We start from the raw sequence: 17,675 nt of genomic DNA, 5'->3' as shown, positions 1-17,675 counted from the left end.
TGACGTGATTGCATAAATATGGTGCCTTAGAAATATTTGATATTTTGATGAAAATGGAATTTGTATTGTCCATGACTGTTTGTGTAATTTCAATTTCAATTTCAATTCTTGGAAAAAATTAGAACATAGATCCTTTCAATTTCTAATTTTGTGTTGGAAATGAGTTATCCTAATTAAAAAAATTACCGTGACATTTGGACAACCATCATATCAACGTGTATTCTCAAGGGAAAGGAAACAAGGAACAACAATTCCATCTCTGGTTTAATCCAACAGCAACTTTTCACATTCATTCAATCGTCTGGAACTCTCAACGAATCATGTCAGTATACAAAGCCCTTAAGTCTCATTTTCATTAACCCTAGAACTATGAGCAAATTAACAATAATTCTCTAGTTATGAATTTCAGCTTGTTGGTGGACAACATTCCTATCGGAGTATTCAAAAACCACCAAGCAATTGGCATTCCATTCACAACAAACCAGCCCATGAGAGTATACTGCAGCCTATGGAATGCAGAAGATTGGGCAACACAAGGTGGGAGAACCGAGACTGACTGGACAAAAGCTCCATTTGTTGCCTCTTACATGAATTTCAATATCAATGGCAATATCTGTGCGTCTGGATCTAACGTTGGACATTGTAAACTCAAGAATTGGAATCTTTGTTGGGTACAACAAAATCACATGATTTATAATTATTGTGTTAATGTTCCAAGGTTTCCTCAAGGCTTTTTCTGCAGAATGCAAGCGTTCAAGATTCTGGAAAATATTGTGCACTGTTTCATATTTCTCTTCTTCTATCATTACAATGTCTATAGAAATTAGTTCTTTTATTCTTATATATTCGTGTACTCAAATGTAATACTGTATTCACTATTGATTTTAATAATGGGGAACAAATTTGATATATTTGTTGTAGAGAGATTATCAATCTTGCTTTTCACGTGTATACTCTTTCTTGAGTGATAATTTGCTATATCGTTCTGGCGTTTGTTAATCATTAATTTAACTGTATCTAACAATTATCACTCAAATTTTATTTTCTATATTTTGGGATTCAACTGATACTATTATCATCAAGGAAAAGAGTCACAAGTGTAGTTTGATTTGGAGAAGTCTTGCAATAATATTTACTTGGAGATTAGTCATAGGATTTTTTTTCCTTGTGTTATCTTTTCTTTCTTAAGTAGTGTTTGTTTGACTTTATCCCAAGTTAAAGATGAACGTGTCTAACATACAATGTCAAGTTCTGACAAACTTAAAGAGAATAGACAATTTAATTCAACGTAGAAAAGAAGCTCTTGAATTTTTTTTTTTTTTTTTACAAATAACAAGACTATGCAAATAACTCTAATGAAGAAATATTTAAAGAAAAACTTTAAACAAATCATATAAAACAAAACTCACGAGTCATGTTTCTATCAACATATATGATTCAGGAAAGAAAATTATTAATAGTAAGTCAGGTCATTAGTTAGTAGAAAGAGGTCCAACCAAAGAGGGTGAAGTAAATTTTCTATTAGATGAAAATCGTAGTATTTTTCTATTTCTTAATGGATGAGGAATCTGTAAAATGGATAGAAACATGATGCTTGAAATAATTAAAAGATATTACAAAGTGTGTTGTTTTTGTTGCGAACCGTAGTACAAAAAGTAGTGCACATCATTATCAGCATTGTTGGGCATTTTAGTAAGTGATGTCCAAATCCCCTAGATAATAATGAAAAATTGAGGCCCATTTAACTTCATAGGCTATAAGTCTAGGATTGAAGAATTATAAATCCATGCCACAATTGATGTAACTCAATTGTGTTGGGTATTTAGAGGAAACCAGACCATTGGTCTAAGTGTTCAATACCCAACTTTGAAAACAATTTTAAATCACGTGAGATTTAGATGGTTGCAATGGTTATACTATCCTTATCTTTGACAACCATTTTCAGTTTTCTTCAACTCTATCATGTCGGTTCTTTCTGGGAAATTTGTTTTCCTTTGTCTATAAATTGGACTCTAGGCCTCACTTTCTTCACATACCAAAAATCGATCTTTGCTTTGTGCATAGTAGAAAACCAGCCTCTGCCTTTGTGTGCCTCTGTCTTTGTGACTGAAAGATCTCCAACTGGTGTTGCCATTGTGGTGTTGGATTGATTACTTCTGAGCCGAATCAAAAGGGGAAAACATTATTCTTTAGTTCTTCTTTTTCATTTTGAGCTCCTTAAGTTTCAAGTTAATTCCTTCACTCACTTGGTTGATTTGTTCAATTGTAGGTGGGATTAACTCAACAATTGGTATTAGAGCTAGGTGGTGGTGGAACTTAAAACCAAAATTCGGCCAGAAATCGACGATAAGAGGCAACTGGATCGCGTTTTTCAAAAGAGGCTGAACCGAAAATTGCAAATACTGGCCAAACCATTGACCTGCTGAAAAATTTGAGCCCATACCCAAAACTAGCAGGCTGCGGTGCTCCTCCCAGTGGAGCGTGTGATGGCGGCAGCGACCTCAAGCGGCGACGCATGGCGGCAAATTTCTGCGAGCTTCTTTCGGGTCGTTTGCTTATTTCGATCTCCTAAGCGCACTAATATAGTCAGTTTTTTGTTTTAGGTTATACTGAAAAACTTGGACGGTTTTACTTATGGTGGGTCGACAGTCGAAATTGCCATATATATTTACTGAATTACTTTAGGCCAAAATCGCGGCCCTAAAGTAATAAATTCACATCTCTCGTAGTTTACAGACTCAAATAGGTCCGCTCTGGTAAATTCGTTGAAACCTTTACATTATCGCACTAGCAGATTATCGTGTGAGGTGATCATTAGGATTGAGGGTTATCATTGCTTGGCAACCATTGCTTGTTGGTATAACCTAGGATTACTTGCCATTCATTGTATAATTTTCTAAGTGAAATTATTTATTTATTGTCTTTAGATTTATTTGTTGAACGTCGTTGCGTTATTTAATCTCGTATTATTTTAGACTTGTACGCAAACTCTTATTCTAGTTTTTTCCTTGATCTAAGAACTTGATTCTCACGAAACCCGGGGTTCTAGAATAGCGTATTATTGTGAAACCATAAGAGTCTTGTTACTCTGTGTAATCTGTGTGACCTGTGACTTTTACATATTTGAGTTGGTGTTCTATGCATTGTTTGGTGAAATGTCGACACATCACTTTGAGTTGGGTGTCTTTAATAGTAAAAAAGATTTTTCAATTTGGCAACAAAAAATGAAAGTTATTCTTGTCCAACAAAAAGTTTCTAAAGCTATTGATGACTATTTTTTTACAAACTTGATTATTGAAGAAAAAGAGAATTTGGATGAATTGGCATATACGTCTATCATTTTACATTTGTCTGATATGGTATTAAGAAAGGTTGGTAAATTAAAATTAGCTCAAGAACTTTGGAAAAATTGGAGGAGCTTTATGTATCTAAATCCACTCCAAACAGACTTTTTCTACTTGAAAGCTTTTTTAGCTTCAAAATCGATTCTTCAAAAGATTTGGATGACAATTTGGACGTCTTCAATAAACTTGTGCAAGATATCACTAACTGTGGTGAGAAAGTATCTGAAAAATATAAGGCAATCATTTTGTTAAATGTTATCCCCGACACTTATAGAGAAATTAAAAATACTATTAAATATGGGAGAGATACTTTAATATCTAAAATTGTCATAGACTCGTTAAGAAGTAGAGATATGGAAATGTGAGCCGAGAGAGTCGAGAGAAAAAGTGGCGAGCTTCATATAATGAGAGGTAAGTCTTAATCTAGGACTCGTGATAACCAAAGTAGATACGCATCTGGTAGTAAAAAGAAAAGTAGAAATCTATTTAGGTCAAAAAGTAAAATTAAAGGTAGAAAATACTATGTGTATTGTAAAACTGGACATCTCATTAAAGATTGTTATGTTGAGAAAAACAAACAAAAAGAAAAGTTTCACGATGAGACAAATGTTATTATGTCTTCTGATGAATGCTGGGTGAAGTTTATGTGTTATTAAACTCTGAACCTACTGAAGTAAATCTGACTATGAAATCACATTTACATGAATAGATACTTGATTCTGGTGCATCATTTCATGTTTTATCACATAAAGCCTGGTTTGAAATTTTGCAAGAATCCGAAAGTGGGCATGCTATTTTGTGCAATAATCATGCATATAAAATTACTGAAATTGGTGATATCATGTTAAAATTTGACATTGGTTATGTGCTTAAATTACACGGAGTTAGATATATTTTTGAAATGGCTAAGAATCTTATTACAGTAGGAGCATTAAAAACTGATGTTTTTCTGGTAATGTAATACCCCGAACTTCACGTTCTATATTTGGCCAATATGATTCATGCATTCCATGCTAATTACATTGTCATTTGTATCAATTTCCTGATTGCCTTCTCTTAAAATGATGCATTTGATCATCAAGGCTTTAAATTCTTTACATGGTGATAACCTTCGACTCTTCGATCTAGGTGGTGAATTTTATATTGAGCTATGATAGAAAGTTAGATTAACTAAATGTTGGAGATTAACTTGGTAAGTAATGTAATATTTGAAAGGCCGAAAATTTGTATCAACGAAGGTTCAAGCTTTCCATTCGGCTAATCGAGGTCACCTTAAACCCTAGATAGGTAATTCACATATTTGGGACATGAGGGATGAAGTGACATTATCACAACGTAATAATATATGTCTTATATGACATTATAAATATTGAGGTGCGAATTGTTGAAATCGGTTGAGAATCGGGTAAGAAATTAAATGAACAGTTGAGAAATTAGATCTATAAAATACTTTGGGATCTTAATGCAAGTGAAATAGATTGTAAGCACATCAAAATAAACCAATGACACTTGATTTATACCTGTAAGGATAGATGTAAAATCAGAATTTAATCAAAGGAGACAACACCTACTTAACATGTGACGACTTGCCACTTTAACCTCAAATCCCTTCAACCATGAGCCTCCAACACGTCCTATAAGTCCTTAGAACTTTACACAAGATATTTATAACTCTTCTAAGTCACATATAGCTCCATGTGGTGCAAGGGAGAAGTTAAAGTTGGCTGCAAGAAGCCACCTCCTACTTGGACAGCTCATGCTAGGGGACTTTTCACTTTAATATATAATTGCTTCAACCTTAAGGCATAAATTTCGTGTCTAATCCCCAAGGACTTAATATAGGATGAATATATATCTTAAATATCATAAATGGACACAAAAATAATGGTAGAAAAGTCAAGTATTGCAGCCAAGATGACAGCTCCTGCTTAGTGACTCACCTTGATTGCTTGAGGTGGCTGCAGCCCATGATATTCTTAATCCTTAAGTAATATGCACGAATTCAACCATTTAAAGACCACTCATTTAACTCCTAGATAATATATTAACTCCCTTGACTCGTCGCTAAGTGATTCCAAGTGAAAAGAGGGTGAAACAGTCAAAGAGAAATAGAAACAAGAAGCTGGAATTTCTGAACAGTTTTGTTACTCCACAGTTTTGAGGTTTGTTTCTATTATTTCTTAAGGGGCTTATGATTTCTTGAACATCTGAACTTGTTTGTGATTAAGTTGGAGTGTTGTTAATGATGTTATGATGCCTAAATAGGGGTAATTAATTGCAAGAATTTGAAAGAAAGTAATCTGGACAGAGATGAGGAATTGCTGGATTGAGTGATTTATACCTTGATTTTGGGATGATACTTAGTGTTTAACTTATATATATCAATATGAACGTTTTTATATGTAAGTAGGGAGTGTAGAAATGATTTTAATGGCCTACAATTCTGTTGGTATCATAATAATAAAATGGAAACTGAAAACAGTCAAAGGGAAAAACTGCCTGATTTTGTGTTGTGGCAAATGGACTGTTTTTGAAGCTCCAAACACTTCATTTGTCACAACGTTATGATCTGATTATCTTCACATATATGTTATAGGTGTGTGGTAAAAGTTTGGGAGCCGTTAAATGTAGGTAAGGACATGAAAAAGAATTTGAAAAATGAGTGGACGGTGATGGAAACCTAGAAAACAGATTCTGTCCATTTGGGTATTTAATGTGATTTCAACATTTAGATGTCCCCTAATGAACTCTTGGGCCTAGAAAATATATCCTAAGGAATACTAGGTTGTCGAAAACAATTGGATGACGTTGACGTTCATAATTGGACTCGAGAAATAGCGAGACTTATGGGATTAGTTTGTAATGCCATCGGTAACTTGAAATAATGATTTTGTCTAAATTATTTTGGCGTGAATGGACGTATTTTGGGATTGTGTGTGTTAAGATTATTAAATGGAGGATTGTATTTAATATTAGATGATAATACAGGCGACTTTTTGACGTTGAGCGAAAAAGGGAATTGATACACACTCCATAGGAGCTTACACACATAAAGACGAAAGGTAAGTGAAAATCCATTTGCAACTACGATGCAAGAACCTAGTATATGTGACATAGTAATGTTGAAATATATACATAACTTTGATAAGAGGCTTATAGCACATCACATGGTGGTTACGATCATTGAGTATGAGGTTGCGTAACCTATTGACACTGATTTTTATTAAATACGTCATTTATGAGTATTTTCATATGCATGCACGACATGTAACATGGTTAAAAATCCTGCATGCAAAATATGATTTCAAAGTGAGTTTCATTATAAATATTTTATTGACCACTAGTAGGGCACCGAGGCATGTGAGGCATGCTTATATGATATGTTTGGCATTGCGGGTGTTACTTCCTGGGTGATTGCGAAGGTAGATAGGGGATGGGCCTTTGGTGATCACGGGAGGGCGGACCACTCGACTGTGCCCTTGTGATATTATGATTATTGGTGCTGCCGGGTGAGAGACTTCTTGGGTGATCATAGGGGTAGTCAGGGGATAGGCCTCTAGTGGTCACGAGAGGATGGTCCACTTGTCGGTGTCAATTTCATACTTGCCATTTGATTATTGATATTGATATTATGCAGAGCTCTATCCGGTGCATAGTAGGTGGGTCAAGGCCCAATGAAATGAAAGATTTCAAGTGAAATGATTTCTAGTTGACTTTGACGAATATTGAAATATGATACTTTTTATCGTGATATTTAAAGTAAATGGCATGGTGTCATATGTCGTTATTACTCATGTTCAGGACATGCATGATTTTGCTTACTAAGTATTGGCTTATGTAGTTCTTGCATTGTAGGTGAACATGAAACTACATAGAGAGCATGGCTAGCTGTGGAGCTCCTACAGGATTCCAGAGTTCGATGTACATGGATGACGACCTGTAGGGTTACTTTGTAGGTTGCCATCTGTAGGGTTATATTTTGGAATCCTATATAGTGTACTTTTAAAATGGTCTGTAAACATGTTTATAAGCTCTGAATATATATGTTGGATTATGGCGATATGATTTTGGGTTTCGATATATTATATGATCGTGTCACAGGTGATTAAAAGTTAACAAACTCGAAAAAAAATATATGTAAAATTCTATGTCTAGGTTGTATATAGATATCAATATTAATTTTGGGGTGTGACAGAGAGTGGTATCAGAGCAAGGTTATAATTCTGTAGACTGTCCATGTACATGATCTTGGAGTACGAAAGAGCACAACTATGCCAGTAAGTTTTATTTGTTGCATATTTCATGAATGATATTGGCCAACCTTTGTTTGCAACCATGGTGAGAACCAGAGATGCTAGTTGTAGTAGAGCTAGAACTCCAGGACAAGAGGCATCTGTTCAAGATGACAGTCAGGATGTTGTTATTGGTAGACTAACGGAACTAGTTGAGCGACAATCTCAACAAATTCAACAATTAATACTGATGCATTAAAGGTAGAAAGGTTTCTTGAGGGGTTAAGACCAGAACTATATAGAGATGTAAGTATGGCAGGAATCCAAGATGTTTCATATTCTCAAATTGCAGAGAGAGCATTAGTTGCTGAACAAGCTGAACAAAGAATTGGTCATGCTCAAGAGGCTCGACGACAGTTTAGGCAAGGTCAAGGACAGCATTGGTCTAGAAATGATAAGAAAAGAACTTTCCAAGGACAGATTCAGAAGCCTAAGTTTCAACCGAGACAAGGACAACAACATTGGGATCAGGGCAAACATTCAAGGATAGATCAAGGAAAAGCCTCAACAACACAACCATCTTGTCCCAAATGTGGTGGACAGCATACTGGAGCATGTCCTATAGAGACTAGAACATGTTATGTTTGTGGAAAGATGGGACAACTTGCTAGAGCATGCCCAAGTAATCCAAACCCTATGGAGCAAAAGAAAGTGCCAGCTAGGGTGTTTACTATTATCATATGTGATGCTGAGACAAATCCATCCTTGGTAATAGGTAAATTCTCTATTTTTGGCATCACAGCACTAGTACTATTTGATTCTGGAGCCACACATTCATTTGTGTCTACTGAGTATGTGAGGAGGTTGGGTAGGACACCTGATATACAAGAGGTTAGTTATAGTGTAACTATTCCATCTGGAGATGTACAACAAACCAATCTAATTGTAAGAGCATGTGCGATCCTCATAGAAAATCGAGAGCTCTATACAGATTTAATTGTGTTAGAAATGAAAGATTATGATATAATTTTGGGTATGGATTGTTTGTCAAAATATCAAGCTACCATAGATTGTATGAGGAAGTCAGTAACCTTTCAACCTTTGGGAAATGAGCCATTTACATTCATTGGGATCGAAAAAGATTTTAGATTTCCAACCATATCGGTATTGAAAGCACAAATGTTACTAGATAGTGGGTGTGCAGGGTATTTGGTTAGTGTTAATGCTATTGAAGCACAACACAATCCGAATCTTAGTGATGTGCCAGTGGCACAAGAATTTTCAGAGGTATTTCCTGATGATTTACCTGGGGTACCACTAGATCGTGAGATAGTGTTTGTAATTGATTTAATTCTAGGAACATCTCCAATTTCCAAGGCTCCATATAGAATGGCCCCAACTGAACTAAAAGAGTTGAAATTACAATTACAAGAGTTGTTAGATAAAGGTTTTATTAGACCTAGCTTTTCACCATGGGGTGCACCAGTATCGTTTGTTCGTAAAAAGGACGGTACTATGAGGCTGTGCATCGATTATTGAGAGTTGAATAAGGTGACAATTAAAAATAAATACCCATTACCGAGAATTGATGATTTGTTTGATCAACTTCAGGGTGCATCTGTATTTTTGAAGATTGATTTGCGATCTGGATACCATCAACTTAAAATAAAGGGAGATGACATTTCTAAGACAGCATTTAGTACGAGATATGGTCATTATGAGTTTTTGGTAATGCCATTTGGGTTAACAAATGCCCCAGCAGCTTTTATGGATCTGATGAATAGGGTATTTGGAGACTTTCTCGATAAGTTTGTAATTGTATGTATTGATGATATCCTTATTTATTCTCGTACTAAGGAAGAATATGCGAAACACTTGAGAATAGTTCTGCAGGTCTTAAAGGACAAGCAGTTATATGCTAAGTTTAAGAAATGTGAATTTTGGTTAGATAGAGTTGTATTTTTGGGACATGTAGTATCGGGTGAGGGTATATTAGTAGATCTAAGTAAAGTAGAGACTATTAATAATTGGCCACGACCTACAAATCCTTCAGAGGTCAGAAGTTTTATGGGTTTAGTTGGATATTATCGTAGATTTGTCGAAGGATTTTCCAAAATAGCTTTTTCTTTAACGAAATTAACCAGTAAGAGTACTAAGTTTGAATGCACAGATGCTTGTGAGCAAAGTTTTCAGGAATTGAAGAAAAGACTAACTTCAGCCCCTATCCTTTCTATCCCATCTGGTACTGGAATTTTGTAGTTTATAGTGATACTTCAAAGAATGGTTTGGGATCTGTATTGATGCAAAATGGTAAAGTTATTGCATATGCCTCTAGACAACTAAAAGAGTACGAAAAGAACTACCCTACACATGATTTGGAACTCGCCGCAGTTGTGTTTGCACTTAAGATATGGAGGCATTATTTGTATAGAGAGCGGTGTGAGATTTACACTGATCACAAAAGTTTGAAGTATCTATTTACACAAAAGGAATTGAATATGAGACAAAGAAGGTGGCTAGAGTTGGTAAAGGATTATGATTGTGTTATAAACTATCATCCCGATAAGGCTAATGTTGTAGCTGATGCATTGAGTAGGAAGTCGACATCCAGTTTTGTGAGTATGATTGTAACTCAAAAATTAGAATTGATAGATTTAAAAAAAATGGGTATTGAAGTTGTGTCACAAGGATCTATAGAGGCTAAACTTGCTGTGTTGACACTTCAGCCAACTTTACTGAACAAAATTCAACAAGGACAACAGGAAGATGATATTGTTACAAGATAAAGAATGATATATATGATGGAAAAGCTTCAGATTTTTCATATATCAGCAGATGATATCTTGCGGTTTAGAGGACGATTATATATACCTAATGCAAAAAATATCCGAGGTGATATTTTATCTAAAGCTCATATGACACCATATTCTGTTCATCCAGGAGCTACTAAAATGTATAGAGATTTGAAGTTGCAGTATTGGTGGCCGAACATGAAAAGTGAGATAGCTGAATATGTGGGACAATGTTTAACCTGTCAATAGATAAAAGCAAAACATCAAAAGTCAGCAGAAACATTACAACCATTACCTATCCCAGAATGGAAATGGGAAAGAATCACAATGGACTTTGTGGTGAAATTACCAAAAATGACTAAAGGATATGATAGTATTTGGGTTATTGTGGATAGGTTAACAAAATCAGCCCATTTCATTCCAGTTTGTTCCACTTATTCCATGGACCGATATGCTCAACTTTATGTACAAGAAATAGTCAGACTTCATGGAGTACCACTATTTATTATCTCAGACAGGGATTCTAAGTTTTTATCTCTCTTCTGGAGAAGCTTACATAAGGCTTTAGGAACACAATAATCTTTTAGCACAGCTTATCATCCTCAAACTGATGGGCAATCAAAAAGAACAATATAAATATTGGAAGATATGCTGAGGGCTTGTGTATTAGACTTCCAAGGCCAGTGGAGTAAATTTTTACCTTTGGTGGAATTCGTATACAACAATAGTTATCAGGCTACAATTGGAATGGCTCCTTATGAGGCATTATATGGTAGAAAATGTAGATCTCCAATTTATTAGGATGATGTTGGAGAAAGAAAACTATTAGGACCAGAGATGGTTCGTGAAATTGCTGAAGTTGTGATACAAATATGTCAACGAATGCAAACTACTCAAGACCGACAGAAAGCTATGCAGATCAAAGAAGAAGAATGTTAGAATTTACTGTGGGAGATCAAGTATTTTTGAAGATAGCACCAATGAAAGGAGTGAAGCGGTTTGGAAAGAAGGGAAAACTAAGCCCGAGATATATTGATCCATTTACTATTATTGAGAGAATCGGGAATGTTGCCTACAAACTTGACCTTCCTTCATCGATATCTCAAGTACATAATGTGTTTCATATATCCATGCTAAGAAAATATATTGGAAATCCTTCTCATGTATTGAGGAATGAACCGAATGAACCGATGGAAATAAAACCAGATTTGACTTACGAAGAAAAGCAGATAGAGATCCTTCAACTAGAGATAAAGCAACTGAGAAGTAAGAAAATTCCATTGGTTAAGATATTGTGGCGGAATCAGTCAACAGAAGAGGCCACTTGGGAAAGAGAAGATGAAATGCGGATTAAATATCCTGAACTTTTTGGTAAGCAAATTTCGAAGATGAAATTTTTATAAGGAGGGGAGGATGTCTACATTTGACCAATATGATTCATGCATTCCATGCTAATTACATTGTCATTTGTATCAATTTCCTGATTGCCTTCTCTTAAAACGATGCATTTGATCATCAAGACTTTAAAATCTTTACATGATGATAACCTTCGACTCTTCGATCTAGGTGGTGAATTTTATATTGAACTATGATAGAAAGTTAGATTAACTAAATGTTAGAGATTGGCTTGGTAAGTAATGTAATATTTGAAAGGCCAAAAATTTGTATCAACGAAGGTTCAAGCTTTCCATTCGGTTGATCGAGACCACCTTAAACCCTAGATAGGTAATTGACATATTTGGGACATGATACATAAAGGAGCATGATCATGATGCGATAATATGTGTCTCATATGACATTATAAATATCGAGGTGCGATTTGATGAAATTGGTCGAGAATGGGGTGTCAATCGGGTAAGTAATTAAATGAACGATTGAGGAATTAGCTCTATAAAATATTTTGGGATCTTAGGGCAAGTGAAATGGATTGTAAAGACATTAACATAAGCCCAGGATACTTGATTTATACCTGCAAAGATAGATATAAAATCAGATTTTTTTTTACTAGTGACCACCTCATGCTTAAACACCTCATGCTTTTAATATTTATCATTTTAACACCCAACCTTAAGGCATCAATCTCGTGTCCTACTTCTTAAGCACTTATTATAGGATGAATATATATCTTATAATCATAAATTGGTCCAAATATAATGGTTGAAAATCAAGTATGGCTACAATGAAGACACGTCGTGCTTGGCACCTCAAGCTTGGAATAGTTGTCATTTTAACACTCAATCCCTTCATCCTTAAGATATTTAGCACGTCTCCTACCTCTTTTTTTATTTCTAGGCCAACGCTGTCCTTGACCTTGCCTAAACTGTCGTCGAGCCTCTTGAGCACGACTAATTCTTTGTTTAGCTTGTTCAACAACTAATGCTCTCTCTACAATTTGAGAATATGAAACATCTAGGATTCCTGCCATGCTTACATCTCTATATAGTTCTGGTCTTAACCCCTCAAGAAACTTTTCTGCTTTTAATGCATCAGTATTAATCATGTGGGTTGCAAACCTAGATAGTTGTTCAAACTTACGAATATACTCCCCCACTGTCATCCCTCCTTGTCTTAGTTGTATAAATTCATTCATCTTCATGGCTCGAATAGGAGCTGTAAAATATTTATTACGAAATAACTCTTTAAATCTCTCCCAAGTCATGGCATTTACATCTTCCATGCTACTCATCGTATCCCACCAATGTCCAGCATTACCTCGTAGCATAAAGGATGCACAAACCACTTTTTCTACTTCTGAGACTCTCGTTTACCTGAACATATTCTCTAAAGTTCTCAACCAATCCTCTGCTGCAGTTGGATCTAATGCATCCTCAAATATTGGAGGGTTTGGTTTTCTAAATCTTTCCCCAACCGCCTCAATATGTTCAGCCCTTTGTTGTGGTTGTATAAATTCAGCCCTTTGATGTTCTCCTCTTTCTCTTTGTAATATTAATTGCTGAATTTGTTGAGATTGGCGTTCAACTAATTCTGTAAGCCTATCAATAACAACATCTTGATTGTCATCTTGAACAGATGCCTCTTGCACTAGAGTTCTAGCTCTATTACTAGCAGTATCTCTGGTTCTCACCATGGTTACAAATAAAGGTTGGCCAATATCGTTCATGAAATATGCAAAAAAATAATGCAACAAATAAAACTTACTGGCATAGCTGTGCTCTTTCATATTCCGAGATCATGTACATGGACAGTCTACAGAATTATAACCTCGCTCCTCTCTGTCACACCCCAAAATTAATATTGATATCTATACACAACCTAGACATAGAATTTTACATATATTTTTTTTTCGAGTTTGTTAACTTCTAATCACCTGTGACCCGATCATATAATATATCGAAATCTAAAACCATATCGCCATAATCCAACATATATATTCAGAGCTTATAAACATGTCTACAGACTATTTCAAAAGTACACTATATAGGATTCCAAAATATAACCCTACAGATGGCAGCCTACAAAATAACCCTACAGGTCGTCATCCATGTACATCGAACTCTGGAATCCTATAGGAGCTCCACAACTAGCCATGCTATCTATGTAGTTCCATGTTCACCTACAATGCAAGAACTACATAAGCCAATGCTTAGTAAGCAAAATCACGCATGTCCTGAACATGAGTAATAACGACATATGACACCATGCCATTTATTTTAAATATCACGATAAAAAGTATTATATTTCAATATTCGTCAAAGTCAACTAGAAATCATTTCACTTGAAATCTTTCATTTTATTGGGCCCTTGACCAACCTACTATGCACCGGATAGAGCTCTGCATAATATCAATATCAATAATCAAATGGAAAGTATGAAATCGACACCGACAAGTGGACCATCCTCTCGTGACCACTAGAGGCCTATCCTCTGACTACCCCTATGATCACCCAAGAAGTCTTCCACCCGGTAGCGCCAATAATCATAATATCACAACGGCACAGTCGAGTGGTCCGCCCTCCCGTGATCACCAAAGGCCCATTCCCTATCTACCTTTGCAATCACCCAGGAAATAACACTCGTAATGCCAAACATATCACATAAGCATGCCTCACATGCCTTGGTGCCCTAGTAGTGGTCAATAAAACATTTATAATGAAACTCACTTTGAAATCATATTTTGCATGCAGGATTTTCAACCATGTTACATGTCGTGCATGCATATGAAAATACTCATAAATGACGTATTTAATAAAAATCGATGTCAATAGGTTACGCAACCTCATACTCAATGATCGTAACCACCATATGATGTGCTATAAGCCTCTTATCAAAGTTATGTAGATATTTCAACATTACAATGTCACATATACTAGGTTCTTGCATCGTAGTTGCAAATGGATTTTCACTTACCTTTCGCCTTTATGTGTGTAAGCTCCTATGGAGTGTGTATCAATTCCTTTTTTCGCTCAACGTCGAAAAGTCGCCTGTATTATTATCTAATATTAAATACAATCCTCCATTTAATAATCTTAAGACACACAATCCCAAAATACGTCCATTCACGCCAAAACAATTTAGACAAAATCATTATTTCAAGTTACCGATGGCATTATAAACTAATCCCATAAGTCTCGCTATCTCTCGAGTCCAATTATGAACGTCAACGTCATCCAATTATTTTCGACAACCTAGTATTCCTTAGGATATATTTTCTAGGCCCAAGAGTTCATTAGGGGACATCTAAATGTTGAAATCACATTAAATACCCAAATGGACAGAATCTGTTTTCTAGGTTTCCATCACCGTCCACTCATTTTTCAAATTCTTTTTCATGTCCTTACCTACATTTAACGGCTCCCAAACTTTTACCACAAACCTATAACATATATGTGAAGATAATCAGATCATAACTTTGTGAAAAATGAAGTGTTTGGAGCTTCAAAAATAGTCCATTTTCCACTACACAAAATCAGGCAATTTTTCCCTTTGACTGTTTTCGGTTTCCATTTTATTATTATGATACCAACAGAATTGTAGGCCATTAAAATCATTTCTACACTCCCTAATTACATATAAAAACGTTCATATTGATATATATAAGTTAAACACTAAGTATCATCCCAAAATCAAGGTATAAATCACTCAATCCAGCAATTCCTCATCTCTGTCCGGATTACTTTCTTTCAAATTCTTGCAATTAATTACCCCTATTTAGGCATCATAACATCATTAACAACACTGCAACTTAATCATAAACAAGTTCAGATGTTCAAGAAATCATAAGCCCCTTAAGAAATAATAGAAACAAACCTCAAAACTGTGGAGTAACAAAGCTGTTCAGAAATTCCAACTTCTTGTTTCTACTTCTCTTTAACTGTTTCACCCTCTTTTCACTTGGAATCACTTAGGGACGAGTCAAGGGAGTTAATATATTATCTAGGAGGTAAATGAGTGGTCTTTAAATGGTTGAAGTCGTGCATATTACTTAAGGATTAAGAATATCATGGGCTGCAGCCACCTCAAGCAATCAAGGTGAGTCACTAAGCAGGAGCTGTCATCTTGGCTGCAATACTTGACTTTTCTACCATTATTTTTGTGTCCATTTATGATATTTAAGATATATATTCATACTATATTAAGTCCTTGGGGATTAGACAGGAAATTTATGCCTTCAGGTTGAAGCAATTATATATTAAAGTAAAAAGTCCCCTAGCATGAGCTGTCCAAGTAGGAGGTGGCTTATTGCAGCCAACTTTGACTTCTCCCTTGCACCACATGGAGCTATATGTGACTTAGAAGAGTTATAAATATCTTGTGTAAAGTTCTAAGGACTTATAGGACGTGTTGGAGGCTTAAGGTTGAAGGGATTAGATGTTAAAGTGGCAAGTCATCACATGTTAAGTAGGAGTTGTCTCCTTTGATTAAATTCTAATTTTACATCTATCCTTGCAGGTATAAATCAAGTGTCATCGGTTTATTTTAATGTGTTTACAATCTATTTCACTTGCATTAAGATCCCAAAGTATTTTATAGATCTAATTCCTCAACTGTTCATTTAATTTCTTACCCGATTCTCAACTGATTTCAACAATTCGCACCTCAATATTTATAATGTCATATAAGACATATATTATTACGTTGTGATAATGTCACTTCATCCCTCATGTCCCAAATATGTGAATTACCTATCTAGGGTTTAAGGTGGTCTCGATCAACCGAATGGAAGCTTGAACCTTCGTTGATACAAATTTTCGGCCTTTCAAATATTACATTACTTACCAAGCCAATCTCCAACATTTAGTTAATCTAACTTTCTATCATAGCTCAATATAAAATTCACTACCTAGATTGAAGAGTCGAAGGTTATCACCATGTAAAGATTTTAAAGCCTTGATGATCAAATGCATCGTTTTAAGAGAAGGCAATCAGGAAATTGATACAAATGACAATGTAATTAGCATTGAATGCATGAATCATATTGGCCAAATGTAGAACGTGAAGTTCGGGGTATTATAGGTAAAATTGGAAATAACATGCTAAAAATGATTAACGGTGCTCTTGTCACATGTAAAGGTAATAAAAGAAATAGTATTTATGTTACTATTGTTGAAATTATTAAAAATTCATCTTCCTCTTTAAATTTGACCAACAAAGATTACACACACAAGTGGCACAATAGATTAGCTCACATAAGTATTAAATGACTTAAACTGCTAAATGATAACGATGTATTTGGAAAGGACCGTGTGTCTAATATGCCTTTTGTGATCACTATATCCTTGGTAAACTTCATAAGTCATCTTTTTCATCTGGCATGCACAAAACTACTAAAGTTTTAGAATATATTCATACTAATTTATGGGGGCCTGCTACTAATCCTATAATGGGTGGTAATATATATTTTTTGTCCATAATTGATGATTATTCTCGTAGAGTGTGAGTTTATCTGTTAAAGGATAAAATTGAAACTTTTAAAATTTTCAAAATATGGAAATTGGAAGTTGAAATTCAAACTGGCAAAAAGATAAAATATCTAAAAACTGATAATAGCCTAGAATTTTGTAATAAAGATTTTGATGAAAAATGTGAAATTACTAGATATAAAACTGTTCCTTATACACCTCAACAGAATGGGGTGGCTAAACGTATGAATCGTACTTTATTTGACAAAGTTACATGTATGATGTTGAGTTCTAATATTCCTAAATCTTTTTGGGATAAAGTTGTTATGACTATGTGTTATCTGATTAATTTGACACCTTCTATTGCATTAAATGGTGATACTCCACATGAAAAATGGTATAGTAAATGTGTTGACTATACTATGTTAAAAATTTTTGGTTGTGTTG

General features: G+C 35.0%; 1 protein-coding gene and 1 long non-coding RNA gene across 2 annotated transcripts; one reads left to right on the top strand and one right to left on the bottom strand.

The window, feature by feature from the left end:
- The first annotated feature begins 11,240 nt into the window (after window positions 1-11,240).
- LOC111400424 lies at window positions 11,241-11,771 on the top strand. Its single transcript, XM_023027845.1, has one exon. The coding sequence runs from the start codon at window positions 11,241-11,243 to the stop codon at window positions 11,769-11,771; it is 531 nt and encodes a 176-aa protein (XP_022883613.1).
- A 2,051-nt stretch (window positions 11,772-13,822) lies between these two features.
- Window positions 13,823-15,733, bottom strand: LOC111402685. The gene is made up of 3 exons (XR_002704329.1): window positions 15,637-15,733; window positions 14,737-14,810; window positions 13,823-13,942 (listed from the first exon to the last, which is right to left on the bottom strand). It is a non-coding gene; the product is annotated as an uncharacterized LOC111402685 (long non-coding RNA).
- Between the last annotated feature and the right edge of the window lie 1,942 nt (window positions 15,734-17,675).

Source organism: Olea europaea, chromosome 10, assembly GCF_002742605.1.
Source record: "Olea europaea var. sylvestris chromosome 10, O_europaea_v1, whole genome shotgun sequence".
Classification (NCBI taxonomy): domain Eukaryota; kingdom Viridiplantae; phylum Streptophyta; class Magnoliopsida; order Lamiales; family Oleaceae; genus Olea; species Olea europaea.
This window is presented reverse-complemented; position numbering and strand designations above follow the sequence as displayed.